General features: G+C 42.9%; 3 protein-coding genes and 1 pseudogene across 4 annotated transcripts; all 4 read right to left on the bottom strand.

Moving 5' to 3' along the window:
* Positions 1-76: 76 nt before the first annotated feature.
* Positions 77-4,216, bottom strand: ro60 (Ro60, Y RNA binding protein). 2 transcript variants are annotated; one of them, XR_007486979.1, is made up of 10 exons: positions 4,117-4,216; positions 2,737-3,339; positions 2,456-2,676; positions 2,229-2,375; positions 2,023-2,154; positions 1,839-1,955; positions 1,649-1,765; positions 1,433-1,579; positions 950-1,359; positions 77-585 (listed from the first exon to the last, which is right to left on the bottom strand). XR_007486979.1 is itself a non-coding variant. In XM_049746389.1 (9 exons), the coding sequence occupies exons 2-9, from the start codon at positions 3,317-3,319 to the stop codon at positions 1,207-1,209; spliced, it is 1,617 nt and encodes a 538-aa protein (XP_049602346.1). In that variant the 5' UTR covers positions 3,320-3,339; positions 4,117-4,216; the 3' UTR covers positions 77-1,206. The 2 variants fall into 2 exon arrangements, 1 of the variants encoding a protein (XP_049602346.1); XM_049746389.1 differs by having other exon boundaries at positions 77-1,359.
* Positions 4,217-4,926: 710 nt separating this feature from the next.
* On the bottom strand, positions 4,927-6,309 carry LOC125984502 (regulator of G-protein signaling 21-like; annotated as a pseudogene).
* On the bottom strand, positions 6,125-8,201 carry rgs1 (regulator of G protein signaling 1). The gene is made up of 3 exons (XM_049746409.2): positions 7,501-8,201; positions 7,270-7,436; positions 6,125-7,185 (listed from the first exon to the last, which is right to left on the bottom strand). The coding sequence occupies exons 1-3, from the start codon at positions 7,844-7,846 to the stop codon at positions 7,009-7,011; spliced, it is 690 nt and encodes a 229-aa protein (XP_049602366.1). The 5' UTR covers positions 7,847-8,201; the 3' UTR covers positions 6,125-7,008.
* Positions 8,202-11,016: 2,815 nt separating this feature from the next.
* On the bottom strand, positions 11,017-15,092 carry rgs18 (regulator of G protein signaling 18). The gene is made up of 5 exons (XM_049746410.2): positions 14,851-15,092; positions 14,605-14,688; positions 14,441-14,502; positions 14,089-14,255; positions 11,017-12,218 (listed from the first exon to the last, which is right to left on the bottom strand). Exons 1-5 carry the CDS (start codon positions 14,964-14,966, stop codon positions 11,964-11,966), a joined length of 684 nt encoding a protein of 227 aa, XP_049602367.1. The 5' UTR covers positions 14,967-15,092; the 3' UTR covers positions 11,017-11,963.
* Between the last annotated feature and the right edge of the window lie 320 nt (positions 15,093-15,412).

Below are 15,412 nucleotides of genomic sequence, written 5' to 3'. Positions count from 1 at the left end.
CTTCGTGTGTTGTATAAAGATGTTTGCGTAAACTTTGTGTCGTTCAAACGAGACAAAATAAGGTCCTACACAAATAGAAAGTTTAAAATACTAAGATTTATTAGGCTTGTACATTGGCACCAGTCAAATACTATTCAAATGTACACGAGGAAAGTGAGCTCATACAATAGTAAAAATAGTTTAATAACAGTCATTGACAGCTAGTTATTTCAAATACTCACCTTCAACGTTTATATAACATGAACATTTTGTGTCAATTCCATTAAACACAATGACCAAATAAAAGTGTTGGATGAAAACTTGGCAGGATGTTTATGATCAAAACATAATGTAGATGTGGCAAAGGTGACATCTTTTTGTCATGTCACTTATCCAAGCTCAGTATTACAGGAAAAAAATGACCTTAATATTCAGTTAACTTGTATTAAAGTACATTCAGTTCCTTTTTTCCTTCCTTATATATGCATATTATGTTAGCATCTTCTCGCACATTGTAACAGGTTACACAGAGATAAAGCAGTGTTAAATAACTACCATTTGCTGTTGCTGGATAAATTACAATTAAACCACAAATACGACGCAAACCTTACACCTGAGTTGCATCAAACATATTCAGACATACAAATATGGCGCATGGAAAACCATTCTTCAACATGCATCAGTGCTCTTAAGAGCACCGATACTATTCATATCGAACAAATATTAAAAATAATTTTGACATTGTGATAACATGTCCGTTTACATTCCACCAGTGAAACTGTCTTAAACAGAAATATTTTGCTACACAAAATGAAATAAAAGGAGAATGGTAGCGGCGTGAAATTTTCAGCAAGGTTAGGACACAATGATGGAGTCCATGGAAACGTTGTGCAATCAGTACAAACGACGCTTCTAACATCCAATCAAAAGCCATTGAGTTGCACAAGATGCCCGCGAGATGCCTGCAAACTATCGTCTGTCTCCATGCAGACAGCCCTCGAATATTTACAGCAAACAAATGGATGAGTGTCGGTGCTTTACAGTTTTACAGCACAATATGCAATCGAGTCCTTTTCAGGGAAGACAAACAAATGAATATGAGAATGAAACGTTGCTGTCCAGCCTGCTGGACACTTTTGTCAGCAAAAAAATACACATTGTAAAAAAAAAATGAGCCCATTTTGTGTGACCATGTTCCTTCATGTTACAGTCAGAAGCTGAGCACGTTCATATGAGGTCCTGCGCCAAATTACGAATGACGCAAAAAGCTCCGAGGTCAAAGCCGCAGATACTCAGGACACCTCTGTCCTCGCTGTCCGCCGTGGTGTGTCCAATAGAGGTCAGCCCGCACATCACCAACTTGGAAGGGCTTCCTGTTTTCTGTCCAGACAATGCAAATGAAATAAGAGAACGAAATAACAATGACATGTACGTAAATGCAGCAAATGCCTACTTGTCTGTGTTTCTTAAGTGACGCCACCGGGCTTGCAGTCAAAGTCCACAATGGGTTGTTGGTTAAAATGACAAACACATCAACAGCTTTCCCATTCTCCGTGGCCCACGCGATGGGTAGAGTGCAGTCTGTGCTTCCTCCGGGGATCTGCGCAAAGCTAAAAAGATTAGCTGCTGCGTGACTTTGCGATCAATTGTTGTGTCTTTGTGACATTACCTTGACGAGTTCATTGGTTGTTTGCGCAAGAGTCATGTCAGCAGATACGGAGCAAGGCACCAAAGCGCCTTCGGAGTAGGCCAAGACATGGGTGTCGGGCTCTGTTCTTGCAAACACCTGTGATGGACACCAAAAGGTTCAAGTTGACTTGCTCTTTAAAAAAAAATAAAATAAAAAATCACTATCCTACCATAGTAATGAGTGCAGCAGCCACTGCATCGCTGATTGCTGTTCCCGGGACGACACTGCTCACTGACGTACTCACATCCACAGCCACAACAAAGCTTTTACAGAGCGGCTGGACATTCTGGAAAACAACAACAAAACGATTTATTGTGAGCTGACGGACGTTGGTGATGATTCCTTGGCCCTACCAGGAAACTCTTGTAAAAGGCAACTTCCAGGGCTTTGAGGATGCTGCCATCTGTTGCCCATTTGGTTCTACCCCGGTAGCCTTGACCTCGTTTGTAGCGTTCTGAAGCCCAGAGTATACTGAAAGGGTGCATCTTGGCCCGAAACAAAGAAAGCACTTGAGAAATGGCAAAATCGCGTATGAGAGGAGCTGCGGAGTTCCTCCGACCTTCTTTAGCGCCGCCTCACTCTGGATCCTCTCACACAGTGCTTGGGTTTCTGACATCCCGGGTTGAAGAACCTTTTTGGCTGTCATCTTTCCTAAAATCCGTAGAACTGACTCAAGCGGCATTTCCTTCAACAGAGCCCTCCAAACCTTCAAAGGAAGGGAGAATAAATAATGCAGCAAAGCCACACCCAAAGATGCAGATCCAAATAATTGCTCCTTCCACTCACAAATTTGGATTTGAGGTGGGCGGTCAGCAGCTGCTCCCTCCCCAATTTGTGCTCCTCAATCAAATTGATGACCTCCGTTTCATCACAACTGTGCTTGACTTTCTCCACCACGTCGAGATATGAAAGCACTTTGACAACTTCCTCCGGGTTCTCTTTATCGGCATAGGCAACTTGGACCGCTTTCCATCCTTTTGCCACGTATTTGCTGATTAAGGCAATTGCTGGAAAAGAACCCGTAAATTTATGCGCTGCCTGTCATGGTACATTTTGCGTGACTTTACCTTCATCGGTTGGTTTGGTGTGAGATAGCCTGAGTACATCCTTGTGTGACCATCCCTCTCTTTGTTTACATCCGGTCACAAGTGCAGCTAGACTCAGGGCGTCCTGCCCGTTGTACCAGTCGGACACGGCTTTCCTCAGGCCACGTCCCCAAATTCCACACTTCATGTCCTCCTTCAACTCTTTCTTATATTGGAGAAAAGAAAAGAGATGGGCAGGATCTTGACAAACGTCCTTGACGGCTTTAAACGCCGCCCGTTTGGTCGTCACTTCAGAGTGTTGGGAGCAAAGGGCCAACGCGAATACGACGGGGTCCAGTGCGACAGCTCGGCCGTCTTGAGCGAAGCTTTTGATTTCGTTCACCGCTTCAACACCTCGGCCCTCTCGCAGCATGGAAATCAGGGCTCCCGCTTGCGCTGTGCTCAGACGAGCCTCTTTTGCGGCGGTGTATACGTCTCCCTCGGAGCCGTAGCACAGAAGGCGACGCAGTCTGACCTTGTCGCTGACCTCCCAGAGACAATTATCACCTGCTGCCTTCGACGTATGATTGCTCGGACAAGACGGAGCGCATACCGATGGTTCCATTGTCACGCAGGGGGACAACCCTGAAAAAAAATGAATAAAATAAAGTGAATCAATGGACAAACGGCAGATTCGGTCAGGCGGGCCGATAATATAAAATGCAAATTTGAGTGCTGCTATTTTGAAGGTTTTGGTATTAATAATGTGGATTAAAGCAGGAAATCAAAAAGTCACACACGTTAAAGTGGACATATTAAATCAAAACATATTTTTCTAATTATCTTGACATGAAATGGATATTATATCATAACGGAGGAGCATCCCAGCGGAGGATCCTGCAAGCCTTGCTCGAATCTGATGCGTCCCAACTTGAACGTCAACATCAACAGATTGCCTCCATCCATGCATTGACAAAAATAGATGAAAGCCGATTAGCAGACGTGATGATGACACAAAAAAAACAAAAAAACCCGATGCGACAACAACTAACAGACAGTAAATGTGACCCTTTATTTACCGCTCATCATGACGCTATGTTTTTATTATTTTTAAATCCTAAGTTTAGTAACCAGTTCACGACAGCAGCGGTTTAATTCATTCGAGCAAAGTTAGTTCTCGGAAGGAACACCACGATAGATCGATGTTCAAAATGTCGGTCAAGCGGTAATAGAGATCAAGCGAAGGAATTCAACCACAGACGAAAATCCCAGGTCCGAACTTTCCTTAACTGGACGCCCGCCGAGCCAGTCAAAGCTGCAAGCTCGATTTGTGTTCGGTTGACTTGACAATAAAATAACCCGTCTACGAGTCACGCTCGTGACATCGCCCGTAAAATGACATGACACAAATTACGAACTTACCGCAATTTATGAGCACTGGGTTGAATTTGTGTGATTATGTACCAAGAGGCCTCCCCCTGTTTCTAAGTGAGCGAGAACTGGAGGCTGGGCCGCACTGCACGATGGGAAATGGAGTTCAACCAGAGATTTAAAAAGAAAAGTGCAATACCGCCACTTAGCGGACTGGAGTAGAACGGCAACACACATCATTTCTTGTTTATAACTGTGTTGATTGTACGAAAATCCAAAATTGACAATCTTAAGCAATGTGGCACGGGCTTACTTAATGAATGGAATTTAAATTGTATTTTTTAAATTGAAATATATCGGAAGAATCCGTTTTCCATGAGACAGTAGATTTTGTATGGAGCTGGCTGGTGGAGATTTTGCATGATGACGTCTTTAGTGTCAAAATCTAATCATTGGGGTCATAGGTCAGATGGACAAACAGCATCAAGTAAAACATAAAACAGACATATGTGCATGTGCATGTCACAAGGATGACAAGTGATATGAAATGCGGATGTGTGGGCCTTCGCGCTTCCTCCTCATTATCTGTTACAGGATGAGCTTTTCTTTTCACACTTTTCACGATACAAATTCTTGTCAGATGAGCTGCAATTAAAACAGTCAATTACCAACCTTGATGGAAGAAGCTTTTGAAACATTTTTAATACCATGAAGGTCCAATGACATGGTGGAAAAGGCTCGATGAGTCGCGCATATTCTCAATATTTCACGTATGGTGAAACGTGCACTTTGTTTACACACTCACGTATATTTATGGATTCAAAAAAGACCTTTTGAAGTTTAGCATATGAGGAAGACATCTTACAGCCAGTATTTGGTTTATTGAAAAACAATCACACAATAGCAATTACAGAAGACAAATTTAAGATAGCAAAAGGGAAAATACTTTTTTTACAATTTCAAACAAACAAGTCATTGAAGTAGTGAAATATAGACTGGCCTTAATGTCATTCAGCAAACATTCAGTGCAACTAAATTAGCTTACAGTATTGAGTAAAATGACGAGCTGAATGGCAAAAAATAAAATAACTTAGTGGTTGATGCCAAAATTAATGCCATTAAGTCAGTTTCACTGCACCTTTATCTCACGAAGACGATGGATGTGCCGTCCTGGAAGTATTCTCGACACAACTTAAGCCACCAAGCATCACGTTTGGTTTTGGTTTCAGAAGCGTCACTGTCTGGCGTTGCCATGGCGAGGATGCTCACCTCCACGTCAGTAGTCAAGCATCTTCACAGCTTCAGATGGAGTCCAGAAAAGCCCGATAGATGTCAGACCCGAGGAAGCGAGGGTATGAATCTCTCTCCATCAGCCTGAAGACGATCTCCTGGGCCTCATCAAAGCACCCGGCACCGCCCGTCTTCATGTTTCGCCTGATCAGCTCTCTGGTCTTGTGATCAATGTTAATCTGGAGGACAGACACACCACCTGTGAAAGGTCAACGTCAGTCAGCACCGGTGCGACGCCAAAGGTTCTCGCACCTCTTTCGGGGCTTCGGCCTGGATGTAATGTTTGAAGATCTTTTGGGCCTTGCACGTCATCCTGAAAGAGGACTTGATCTTCTTATATTCCTCGCACACCAACCAGAATTCCAAGTTTTCGTCGCTGAACTCAGATTTGAGGAAGGCCTGGAATATTTTGGTTCCGTCTAATCCGAGAGAAATGTCAGCAGTTGAAGAACAGCGGTGAGAGGCGACGGAACCAAAGGATCAACTTACATTTGGACGCCATCAGTTCGTCGAGGGAGTGCGACCACTGGGTCAGTTCTTCGAAGCACAGCCTTCAAATGGAGAGGAAGTGACTTGTTACCTTTAGTTTTAGTTCTCAGATGACTTTTTTGCAGGCTTACCCTCGAGTGCTTGATCTTTGAAATGATTTGCGCTGCAGTCGAGACTTGAGGCTTTCTTCCCTGTCCGTGCAAACATCATCTCCTATTTGACTGAAGCTCATGCTAAATGCTAATGTCGCTAACACATAAAAAAGAGTTGCGTCAACTCACCTCTTAGCTACTTGTTTTTTTTTGTCCATGTCCATGCTGTGCACTCTCGTCGATGAGGTGACCGGACTCGACGTGGCATGTAATTGATGAAGAACGCATGCACGGGCCGGCGTCGAGGAGCTCCAAATAAGTTTCACACCGTTTCGCTCATCTGTCCACTTTTTATACCGGCAGCAGAAGTCAGCTGCGAGCGTCACGGTGTAATTTTTGCGCCAACCGCAAGTAAAAGAGGAAGTTGAGAATTACGCAAATGCGACTGTCGACGCTACGTCGTGACTGAGATGTTTGATGTCACGTCTGGAGATGTAAATCTAGTGGTGGAAAGCAGATAGGCAAATGTTTGCCGTACAGAGAACATATTTGATGGGCCTGTTTTGGAAAATGTCTGATTGAGGTCACATGACTCGTCTCACGTCTTGAAAATGAAACAAGAAGGAATCAGATTCAACAGGTGGAGATAAAGTGACAACACGTCTCGACGGTGACGTTCTTTTCAGACGAAACACATACACGGCAAAAACATTCAGGCGTCTTTATTTGTATTTGTCACACTTGTTCTTGCTAAGACTTTAAATAGTACATGAAGTCGTTGAAATCAAATATGGCCTTCATATGCATTGGAGACTATGTGTCCAATTTTTCTTATTGGACTCATCAAAAGAAAAAAAAGAAAGCAGAAGTAGCTGTAAAATAAAAGTTCCCCTTTGTGATATCAACGAATTACCTTGTTGATCCGAGAGGAGGTAAAATTCCTTCCTCCGTGTTATGTAACACAAAGAAGTCGGTGTGAGTTATGCAAGCTGAAAACCGTCTACGGGAAGAGAACCTCAGGAACATTTCAGACATCCACAGCGAGAAGAAGGCCATTTTTGCTCGAAAGCGGTCACCTTAAATCAGCTCTCCTCCGGAGTCCTCGATAGATGTCCGACTTGAGGAAGCGTGGGTAGCAATCTCTGGCCATCAGCGAGTAGATGAGCTTCTGGGCCGAGTCGAATGAAGTCAACGTCGGTTGCGAGATGTTGGATGTGATTTTTTCCCGGGTCCCGCCGTCGATGTTGATCTAAAATTGGAGCGAGGTATCTTAAAGCCACCTTTTGGGTTCTTCTCGTGAAGCGGGAGACATCTCACATTCCATGCTAGGTACCTGCTTAGGTGCTTCCGTTTGAACAAACTCCGAGTAGATCCTGTTGGCTGAGGAGATCATCTCTGGCACGTTCTTAATTTTTTTATACTCCTCACACGCCATCCAGAACAAGATGTTCTCCTCGCTGTGTTCCGAGCGTAAGAACTCTCGGAAAGCTAACAGAGCGGCTGGAAAGGGAGAACCTAAATGAGCGGGAGAAGGCCTTCATCTAGAACGGAGAGAGGAACTCACTTTTACAAGTGAGGACATTGTCCACCGACTCGCTCCAAGAATCCACGTCCTCCAGCGGGTCCTTGAGAAAGCAACATAATCCACCCTTGAAAAGAGCAACCGACAGCCCAGTTATCGAACAATTCTTCTGATCAATAGTCACACTGCAAATGTTCCCGTAAACGCTCCGCTTAAGCCTTTTTATTAAAAAAAAATAAAGAACACTTACGGGGAGTGAAATGCGTCTCGTTTTCCACATGGCATGAAAGTCACTTAATGGCCATCCACCTGCCGGACTGACGCTGTGATTGTCTGGACAATGTCGAGACAGGTGGTTGAGCAAAGCCCAAATTCTCCTTGGCAGCATGAATGGAAGGTATGCAAACGCCTATGCAAAGTTTTGGTTTGTGACGACGGGTTATCCCTCCTTGTCTGCTGCTCTTCGAGAACGATTGGGCTCAATGGACGCAGGAGCTCCAAATGGTTCCTCAGAAATGCCATTTCTGCTAACTTTTTGAGGTGTGTAAGTCATACACGGCCACATTGCAATTAATTGGCAGGCGACCTTCCTGTCACAGTCCAAGACAAAATCCATCGTTTTCCATGACCAAGGATGAAAACCTGAACAGGTGATGAAAAACACCACAACGGCTCTTATTTGCATGGCCGTACGTACACTCACCGGGGTCAGGGAATTTGATTTTCAAAAAAGGCCCAGCCTGCATACATGACGGCTGCAGCAATGAAGATGGACATTGAGAAAGAATGGAAACAACGATTAATTCATTAATCGGGATTTTTGTTATCTTACATATGCAAAGCATTGTTGTATAACTGCATAAACAGGCTGCAATTCATAAATCCCACACAAGGAGGCAGTGTGGTTCTCTCCAACTCCCAAACCATTTCTCTCTTTATCTGCTTGCTGTGCCCTTTTTGTTTGTTTTTCCACGGTTGTCCACCTTGTGGGGTCACAAGTAGAGCGCTAGGATAGTTGAAATCCTTGACAGCAAGTCACCCCGATGACTTTCACTTACATTTCATGTCCAAGAAGGAATTAGTAAACAATGTGACGTCAGAAGTCAGACTGGCAAGTCGAGTTTTGTTTTGCTTGGAGCTTGCGGCAATATCCTGACATTTTTATTGATTAAGTTCCTCAGCTGTGGCCATTTTCCTGAAAGTTTTCTCTCCGGGAACAACATCAACCTTGTCTGGGAGAGCATTGTGGATTTAAAGCCCTCGGCCCAATCATAAAGCCCACAGGGCGGTGTAACAAATTTCACGGATTGTAGATACCGAAATAGTGCAGATATATTTTTATATATATATATTATATATTTATATATAGATATATTTGCTTCACGCCCGGCCTGTGAGTCAGCACCACCTCATGGACATCTGGATCAACAATTGGTTCCTAAAATGTGAATTTGCTGAAGGGACTGGCAAACAAAAGTGAGCTGAATGAAAGTGATGTTTCATCTCATGAAAGACAGCGGCCGGCTCTCGTAAAAGCTATCAACCATTTGGACAAATGTTCCGTCCGATGCGGCCATTAAGAAGCAATCAAATGAACGCTTAGAGGAGTGAACCTGCTCGACTCCCCCAAAAATAAGACAAACAGATCAACCTGTCCAGTTTGCGAGCATTAATGATGTGAATCAAAGCACATGCTGTTGTGTGCAAATGGGACAGGCAGGAGACAGGAGGACATGAGATCATGAAAAGAAAGAACAAGAAAAAGCCTCTCGTGGGCTGATTTTGCAGGTGGTGGCCATGGCTCATTACCCTGCCCTCATCTTTTCTCGTCAAATTCTGCCTTTTTCCTTTCTTTTTTTTTTCTTTCAGCATCTGCAGCTTGGGTATTCAAGTCATGAAGCTTGCATTGAAAAACAAAGCCAAATTTGGCCTCCTCGGGAGGGGAGGTAGTTATTCTCCAGGGTTGACTTAGTCTAATAGAGCTGCTGTTAGAATAAGTACACCCTGGAAATTTGCTTGAGGGGGGGTTATTCAAATTTGCTGCTACGGGGAGAAAACCAAATTTCAGTGTCTTGCTCAAGGACCCTTGGACATGATCACCAGGCTTGAGGATTGAACCCACCACCTATTTTTGGGGGGGGCAGGGTCTCACATGAATGCCTAACCCTACAACGTCTACTTTGCTCCTGTCATCCACTTCTGACAAAACTGTTGCCATGACAACATCATTACTAATCTCTTTGATAAGAAATACCGATTGCAATCTTATACGCAAGCTGTGCTTGCCGATACACTCGGATCCGCTTGAAGCTTTTCCATGTAGATTTGTGAGGTTCATTATTCCGCACGGGGAATACAAGAACTTCACCATCTTCACCGTTTGTTTCTCCTCACAATTTGAGGATGATTTCCAAGGGTTGCCGTGCGGTGTGAGTCACCGACTGGAAAGAAAACGAGAAGCAAAGAGAAATCTGCTCGGAACGCCTCAGCAGGCAACTAATCTTAAGCGGTGATGAATTTGGCACACCAGCGGAGCCCCCCACCTTTGTTCCCGTATCATTTATTATTTCCCCCCCCCCCCCTTGTTCTCAGACTTCAGAGAAAACTAACAAGCTAAGAAGCGCAGTATCGGCACGCCTGTAACGTCTCAATTGATGCATAATTAATAGGAACTGTGAGGTATACCACACAGATCTTTGCAAGGAACTTAAGTTGAGATGGGCCCCGTAGGATCCTTGAGCTTCTCCAGTTAATGAGCTGCGCGTGTGGGTGTGCACCGGTCTTGTGTTCTCAATCCAGACACGTGTTGTACATATATTTTCTCCAAACATGCATATTCACGAGGCTGGATGCAGAATCCGGTTGGCTGGCGGATAGTTTTGGAACGACGGACGTATTTGTCTCGGAGAAAAAAAGCGCGGCGAATACACCGACATCAATTATTCCGCGCTTGTGCAGCGAGTTGATAAGGTCTATTAATTTTTCAGCGATCTGGAAAAAGGGAGCTACTACAACTTTGTGAGCTATCACGTGGACAACGTCTCCTTTCAATTTGGTCATTGGAACGATTAAGATCGCAGACGCGCCTCATTAAAACTGCTTTTAATTGAGAGCGTCTTACCTTCCGCAAAGCATTGGAATAAATGGGCCGGGTCCAAATAGAAAAACAAAAAGTAAATTAGTATGAGACACCAGACACAATCTATGAGTGATGAGCTACGAGCTGTCAATTCAGTTAAGTCTCATTAGGAGCTTCCCATATATGCAAACTTCTCACTTCAGGTTAGTTTTGTAGATGGTTGAATACCGGGAGGGAGAAAATAATTAATCCTTTACATTTTAAATTATTATTATTAAGACGTGGATGGTCAAATGAGCTTGTAACTCATATCAAGTGTATTAAAGTTGCATAAGGCGCGATTGCCAGCAGAAGACAAATCACTAGCTATGCTGCAGAAGAGACGAACAGATAAATAAATAAATAAATAAATAAATAAATAAATAAATAAATAAATAAATAATGGCGTTTTTAGTGAGGATGATAGTTTAGATATTGGCTCATTCCACAATTTGGTATATTTTATTGAAATGGAGTGTTTAACTTGTCTGGTATAATAATGATGGCTAAATCATTTTCTGGCATTTTGTTACCAAAACAATTCTGCATTGACACAAATATGTCATTTCAACAATATCCCGAAACTTTAGAACACAGGTGTCAAACTCAAGGCCCGGGGGCCAGATACGGCCCGCCACATCATTTTATGTGGCCCTTCGAAGACAAATTGTGCATCAAATTCGTGTGTCATTACTAGAATTGCAAATTGTCTTCACTCTTAATAATATATATTTTTTTAAATATTTGACCAGTTTTTACTCGTTTGTTTTGTAGCTTTTATTGTATATAATATGAGGTGCTTATACATTTATTTGGGCTGACAGTCATAATGGCCGTCCGAAAGAAGCTATGACTACAATGCGGCCCGCCCAAAAAATAGTTTGACACCCCTGCTTTAAAAGTTATTGACGAATGGACTCGTGTGCTAGTATTTGTTTTCAATCAAGCAGATAATTGCTTGAGCTAATTAAGTGTACATATCCTGGCACTCGTGGAAATGTTTGGGTTCTGCACAGCAGCCGGCTTCCCAAAATGAGCACAAATGATCCCGCTTGCATTCAGGAGGTGAACTATCATCCAGCGATGTTCTTGGTGGGGATTAATTTGCTGAGTAGATGAGGGAAAGACTGGAGCCACATGAATACACAAATGCATAGTCTTAGGACCTAATTAAAATGGCAGATTCCTCCAAATCTCTCCTATTTGTGTGTCTCCGGGGCTTGTCGCCAGGCTCAAATAATCCAGTGCGATTGTAAAAGAAAATGATTAATTTCGCACACACATACATACAATCTCCGACACAAATTACACAATTAAAATTCCACAGCTCGCCACCGATTATCACCGTCGTTTTTACGAGCGAGCGAGCGCGTCTGAAATGTTATGGCTACCGGGGCGAGGGCTCGGCCGAGCCGCCGCCTCGCTCATCGAACACGCAGGAGCGTGACCTTCTGCGAGACATCAAGGCTCCTGGCCCTCTCCTCCTGGCCAGGCGCAAATAAAGGTCAGAGTGCAAGAATCTGGGATAGGAGTCTTTTTTCATCAGGCTGTAGACTTTCATTTGGGCCGCATCGAAACAGCTCCTTGTGGGATGTGCTATATTGGTCTGGATAGCCATCTTGGTGCCGTAGTCAATATTGACCTGAGAAACATAAAAACAGACGTGGAACTGCAACTGCTGCAAGTGCATTTCCTCACATATCACATGTGATAAAAAAAAAAAATAAAATACACTTGGCCTTCCAACTTAGTCAACTAACAACTCTACTAATATTGACATATTCATATACATACGTATATATTCCTATAAGATATAATACACGAATAAATAAAGATACACTTGGCCTTCCAACTTAGTCAACTAACAACTCTACTAATATTTACATAGTCATATACATACGTATATATTCCTATAAGATATACATGTATATATACATATACTTGTTTACACATATACACACGTATACACATATACACATGTATACACATGTATATACGTATGCACACATATACACACATGTATACACGTATACACACATATACACACGTATACACACACATACACGTATACACATATATACATGCATATGGATATATACACTTATACACATACGACATAGAATATACATATATACAAATACATATATACAGATACATACACGTATACACATATATACATGTATACTCATATATATATATGTCATGCGGTCGCGTTTATTTTTCCGGGTTTCTGTCTCGTCGATGTCGTAATTTTACTTCCGGTTTTATTTTGTCGTTCTTTCCGGTTCAGTTTGTGTTTCCTTCCTCGGTGTTGGTTGTCTTGTCTTCCCTGATCCCGATTGTGTGCACCTGCGTAATCGATACTAATTGTCATCACCTGTGTCCCCGCCCTTTTGCGTGTATTTAGTCTGTGTCTTCCCCTTGTCTTGTGCCAGTGTGTCTTGCCTCGTCCCGACCACCAGCGATCCCTTGATGCCTGAACTCTCTGAAAGAACCCTCCGTTTTGTCTCGCCACCGAGCGACGCTTTTGTTTGTGCCTTGGTCTCCATCGCCTTTTTGTCTCGCCCCAGTGCGACTCCTTTAGTTGGTACTTTTTGCTACGCGTTTTCCCTCGTAAGAGGCGTTTTGATTTGTACTTTTAGCCTTTTGACTCGCCTCAGTGCGACACCTTTTGTTTGTACTTTTTGCCACGTGTTTTCCCTCGCAAGAGGCGATTTGATTTGTACTTTCGCTCTGTGTGCTTGCTGGAATAAATCCAAGATAGAAACGACTCTGCATCCGAGTCCTTCGCCTTGTTCCCGGCCTGACAATATACACTTATACACATACTACATAGAATATACATATATACACATACACAAATAGATACATACTATATAAACATACATACCACACATTTACATACCACATACATACACACGTACATATATACACACAAACACATCTATACGACTACACATATTACATATATGTCTTATTGTTTGCAATTGTTAAAAAAAAAGCTCTAAAAAGGGTATTTTGTAATGAGAAATATTACTATAGCAACCTTGTTGAGTATTGCAGTCGCATTCAACTCTGGTCGAAACCGTTCAAGCGGGTGCAAGCAGAAGCGGCATCAATAAATATTTAGGCTAAGAATCATCTACACAAAGTGTGTGGGTGGCTTTTGCTCTCTTCACTTTTTGCACAGACAGAGTCACAGGCACAAAGCGCCCGCCTGCACTTTACGCTCAGATGCGGTCAAATCATCATCCAGGCCGCAAAATGGAAATCGTATAAAACGCGGCTTTTGGCGCCGGCTTCTTTGCACTCGTTGTGCTATGTCGAGATGCGTAACCAACCTGCGCTTCCGCCACAAAGGTCCACTCGCTCTTGACCCCATAATGATTCAGAATTCATCCGGCATACTTTTATCAGCACATCATGAATATTCTCAACCTCCAGCAGCACTCACTCGGTGACAGGCCAAAGAAAAACATATTTGTTTCGATGGGTAAATGAACATAAAATACCTCTTTGGGCGCATCCGACTCGATAAAAACAGCATAAATATTCTTGGCCTTGGACAGAAGCTTCTTCTCAGAGTCATAAGTCTTGAATTCTTCACACGCCTGCCAGAACTCTAAATTTTCCTCGCTGAACTCTGTGCGGAGGAACTGAAAGAAAGTTTCCACGCCATCTGAGGTGGAGAAACAGATAGGTGGAAGTGTGTGAGAATGGGGAAGAAGAAACATTCCACAACTTCTTCATTTAAAGGTCACTAATATGTACTCAACAATATCTTATGCATTTATGACTCTTATTTTGATTGTAATTGGTCTCTTATAGTAAGATTTCCTATCGTCTCACGAATAGAACTCTGACCTGCGTTCTCCATCAGCTCTTCAAACGAGTTACTCCATCGCAGCGCCGTCTCTGCCGCGATGCTGAAAAAAGACGAGATGGCAGTTTTAGCAAAGTTTCGGCGGCTTGCGTGATTTTGCAGCGAGGTCAAATGGGAATAATGCTTTTTTAAATATTGGCCTCACTTGCTGGACGTCGCCTTTCTCTGGCAATTGACATTTTCTTGAGAGCCAAATCTGGTGAGACTTTTCTTCTCCTTGTCTTGCTGTCTGCGTACAAAAAACAGAAAAAAAAAAAAAAACCCAACTTGCAGCCAGCTGTGTCTCCAAAATCGGAATGACTCCTCTCTGGTATATTTGTCCGCTCTGACTGCACAATTCATTGGATTTTTTTTTTTTTAAAAAAGAAAAGTTTAAAAATCATCCACCAACCTGCTGCTATCAGCCTTCATTGTTGATTCTCGCCCGTGTTGTGGCCCTTTAAAATATGCTTCCTCCTTCTGGGCCATCAAGTTAAATTGAGGAAATAAGAAAACAAGCGTTTTCATGCTGTTCTATCTTCATCTGCCACAAATAGCACCGATACAAATGTCGAACCCATCGCTGTCGCTCTGTAAACCACGTTTGCATTTCATTTCTCGGCCCGAGACTTCCTGTCAACACTTACATGGCTCTCGTCTTGTTAGAGACCCCCCCCCCCACACACACACACTTGTGTTTGACGTCTTGTTGAGAGTTTGTATGCGAGGCAATTTCAAAAAATGTCCGGTGTTTTCTTTCATGTGTTTCAGTACATTTTGCCCAGAAATTGTATATTGTAGTACTTGAACAACCAGAATTGGTTGCAGAGCTAGAAATAGCTACCGTATTTTCCGGACTATAAGGCGCACCTAAAAACCTAACATTTTCTCAAAAGTGTGCCTTATAGTCCGGTGCACCTAATATATGGACCAAATTCCCAAATTTAAACTGGCCTGAAGCATTGTGTCATGAA

Source organism: Syngnathus scovelli, chromosome 17 (assembly GCF_024217435.2).
Source record: "Syngnathus scovelli strain Florida chromosome 17, RoL_Ssco_1.2, whole genome shotgun sequence".
Taxonomy (NCBI): Eukaryota; Metazoa; Chordata; class Actinopteri; order Syngnathiformes; family Syngnathidae; genus Syngnathus; species Syngnathus scovelli.
This window is presented reverse-complemented; position numbering and strand designations above follow the sequence as displayed.

What these genes read in the sequence shown, in the direction of transcription:
- ro60 (XM_049746389.1), bottom strand. Translation starts at nt 3,319, where the DNA reads ATGGAACCATCGGTATGCGCTCCGTCTTGTCCGAGCAATCATACGTCG. An exon ending in CCTTTTACAAGAGTTTCCTG is followed by an intron (nt 1,956 to 2,022) that starts GTAGGGCCAAGG and finishes GTTGTTTTCCAG; the next exon opens with AATGTCCAGCCGCTCTGTAA. An exon ending in CACTTAAGAAACACAGACAA is followed by an intron (nt 1,360 to 1,432) that starts GTAGGCATTTGC and finishes TTGTCTGGACAG; the next exon opens with AAAACAGGAAGCCCTTCCAA.
- rgs1 (XM_049746409.2), bottom strand. Translation starts at nt 7,846, where the DNA reads ATGCTGCCAAGGAGAATTTGGGCTTTGCTCAACCACCTGTCTCGACAT. An exon ending in CAATGTCCTCACTTGTAAAA is followed by an intron (nt 7,437 to 7,500) that starts GTGAGTTCCTCT and finishes CTCCCTTTCCAG; the next exon opens with CCGCTCTGTTAGCTTTCCGA. An exon ending in AAACGGAAGCACCTAAGCAG is followed by an intron (nt 7,186 to 7,269) that starts GTACCTAGCATG and finishes CTCCAATTTTAG; the next exon opens with ATCAACATCGACGGCGGGAC.
- rgs18 (XM_049746410.2), bottom strand. Translation starts at nt 14,966, where the DNA reads ATGAAAACGCTTGTTTTCTTATTTCCTCAATTTAACTTGATGGCCCAG. An exon ending in ATGAAGGCTGATAGCAGCAG is followed by an intron (nt 14,689 to 14,850) that starts GTTGGTGGATGA and finishes TTTTGTACGCAG; the next exon opens with ACAGCAAGACAAGGAGAAGA. An exon ending in AGAAAGGCGACGTCCAGCAA is followed by an intron (nt 14,503 to 14,604) that starts GTGAGGCCAATA and finishes GTCTTTTTTCAG; the next exon opens with CATCGCGGCAGAGACGGCGC.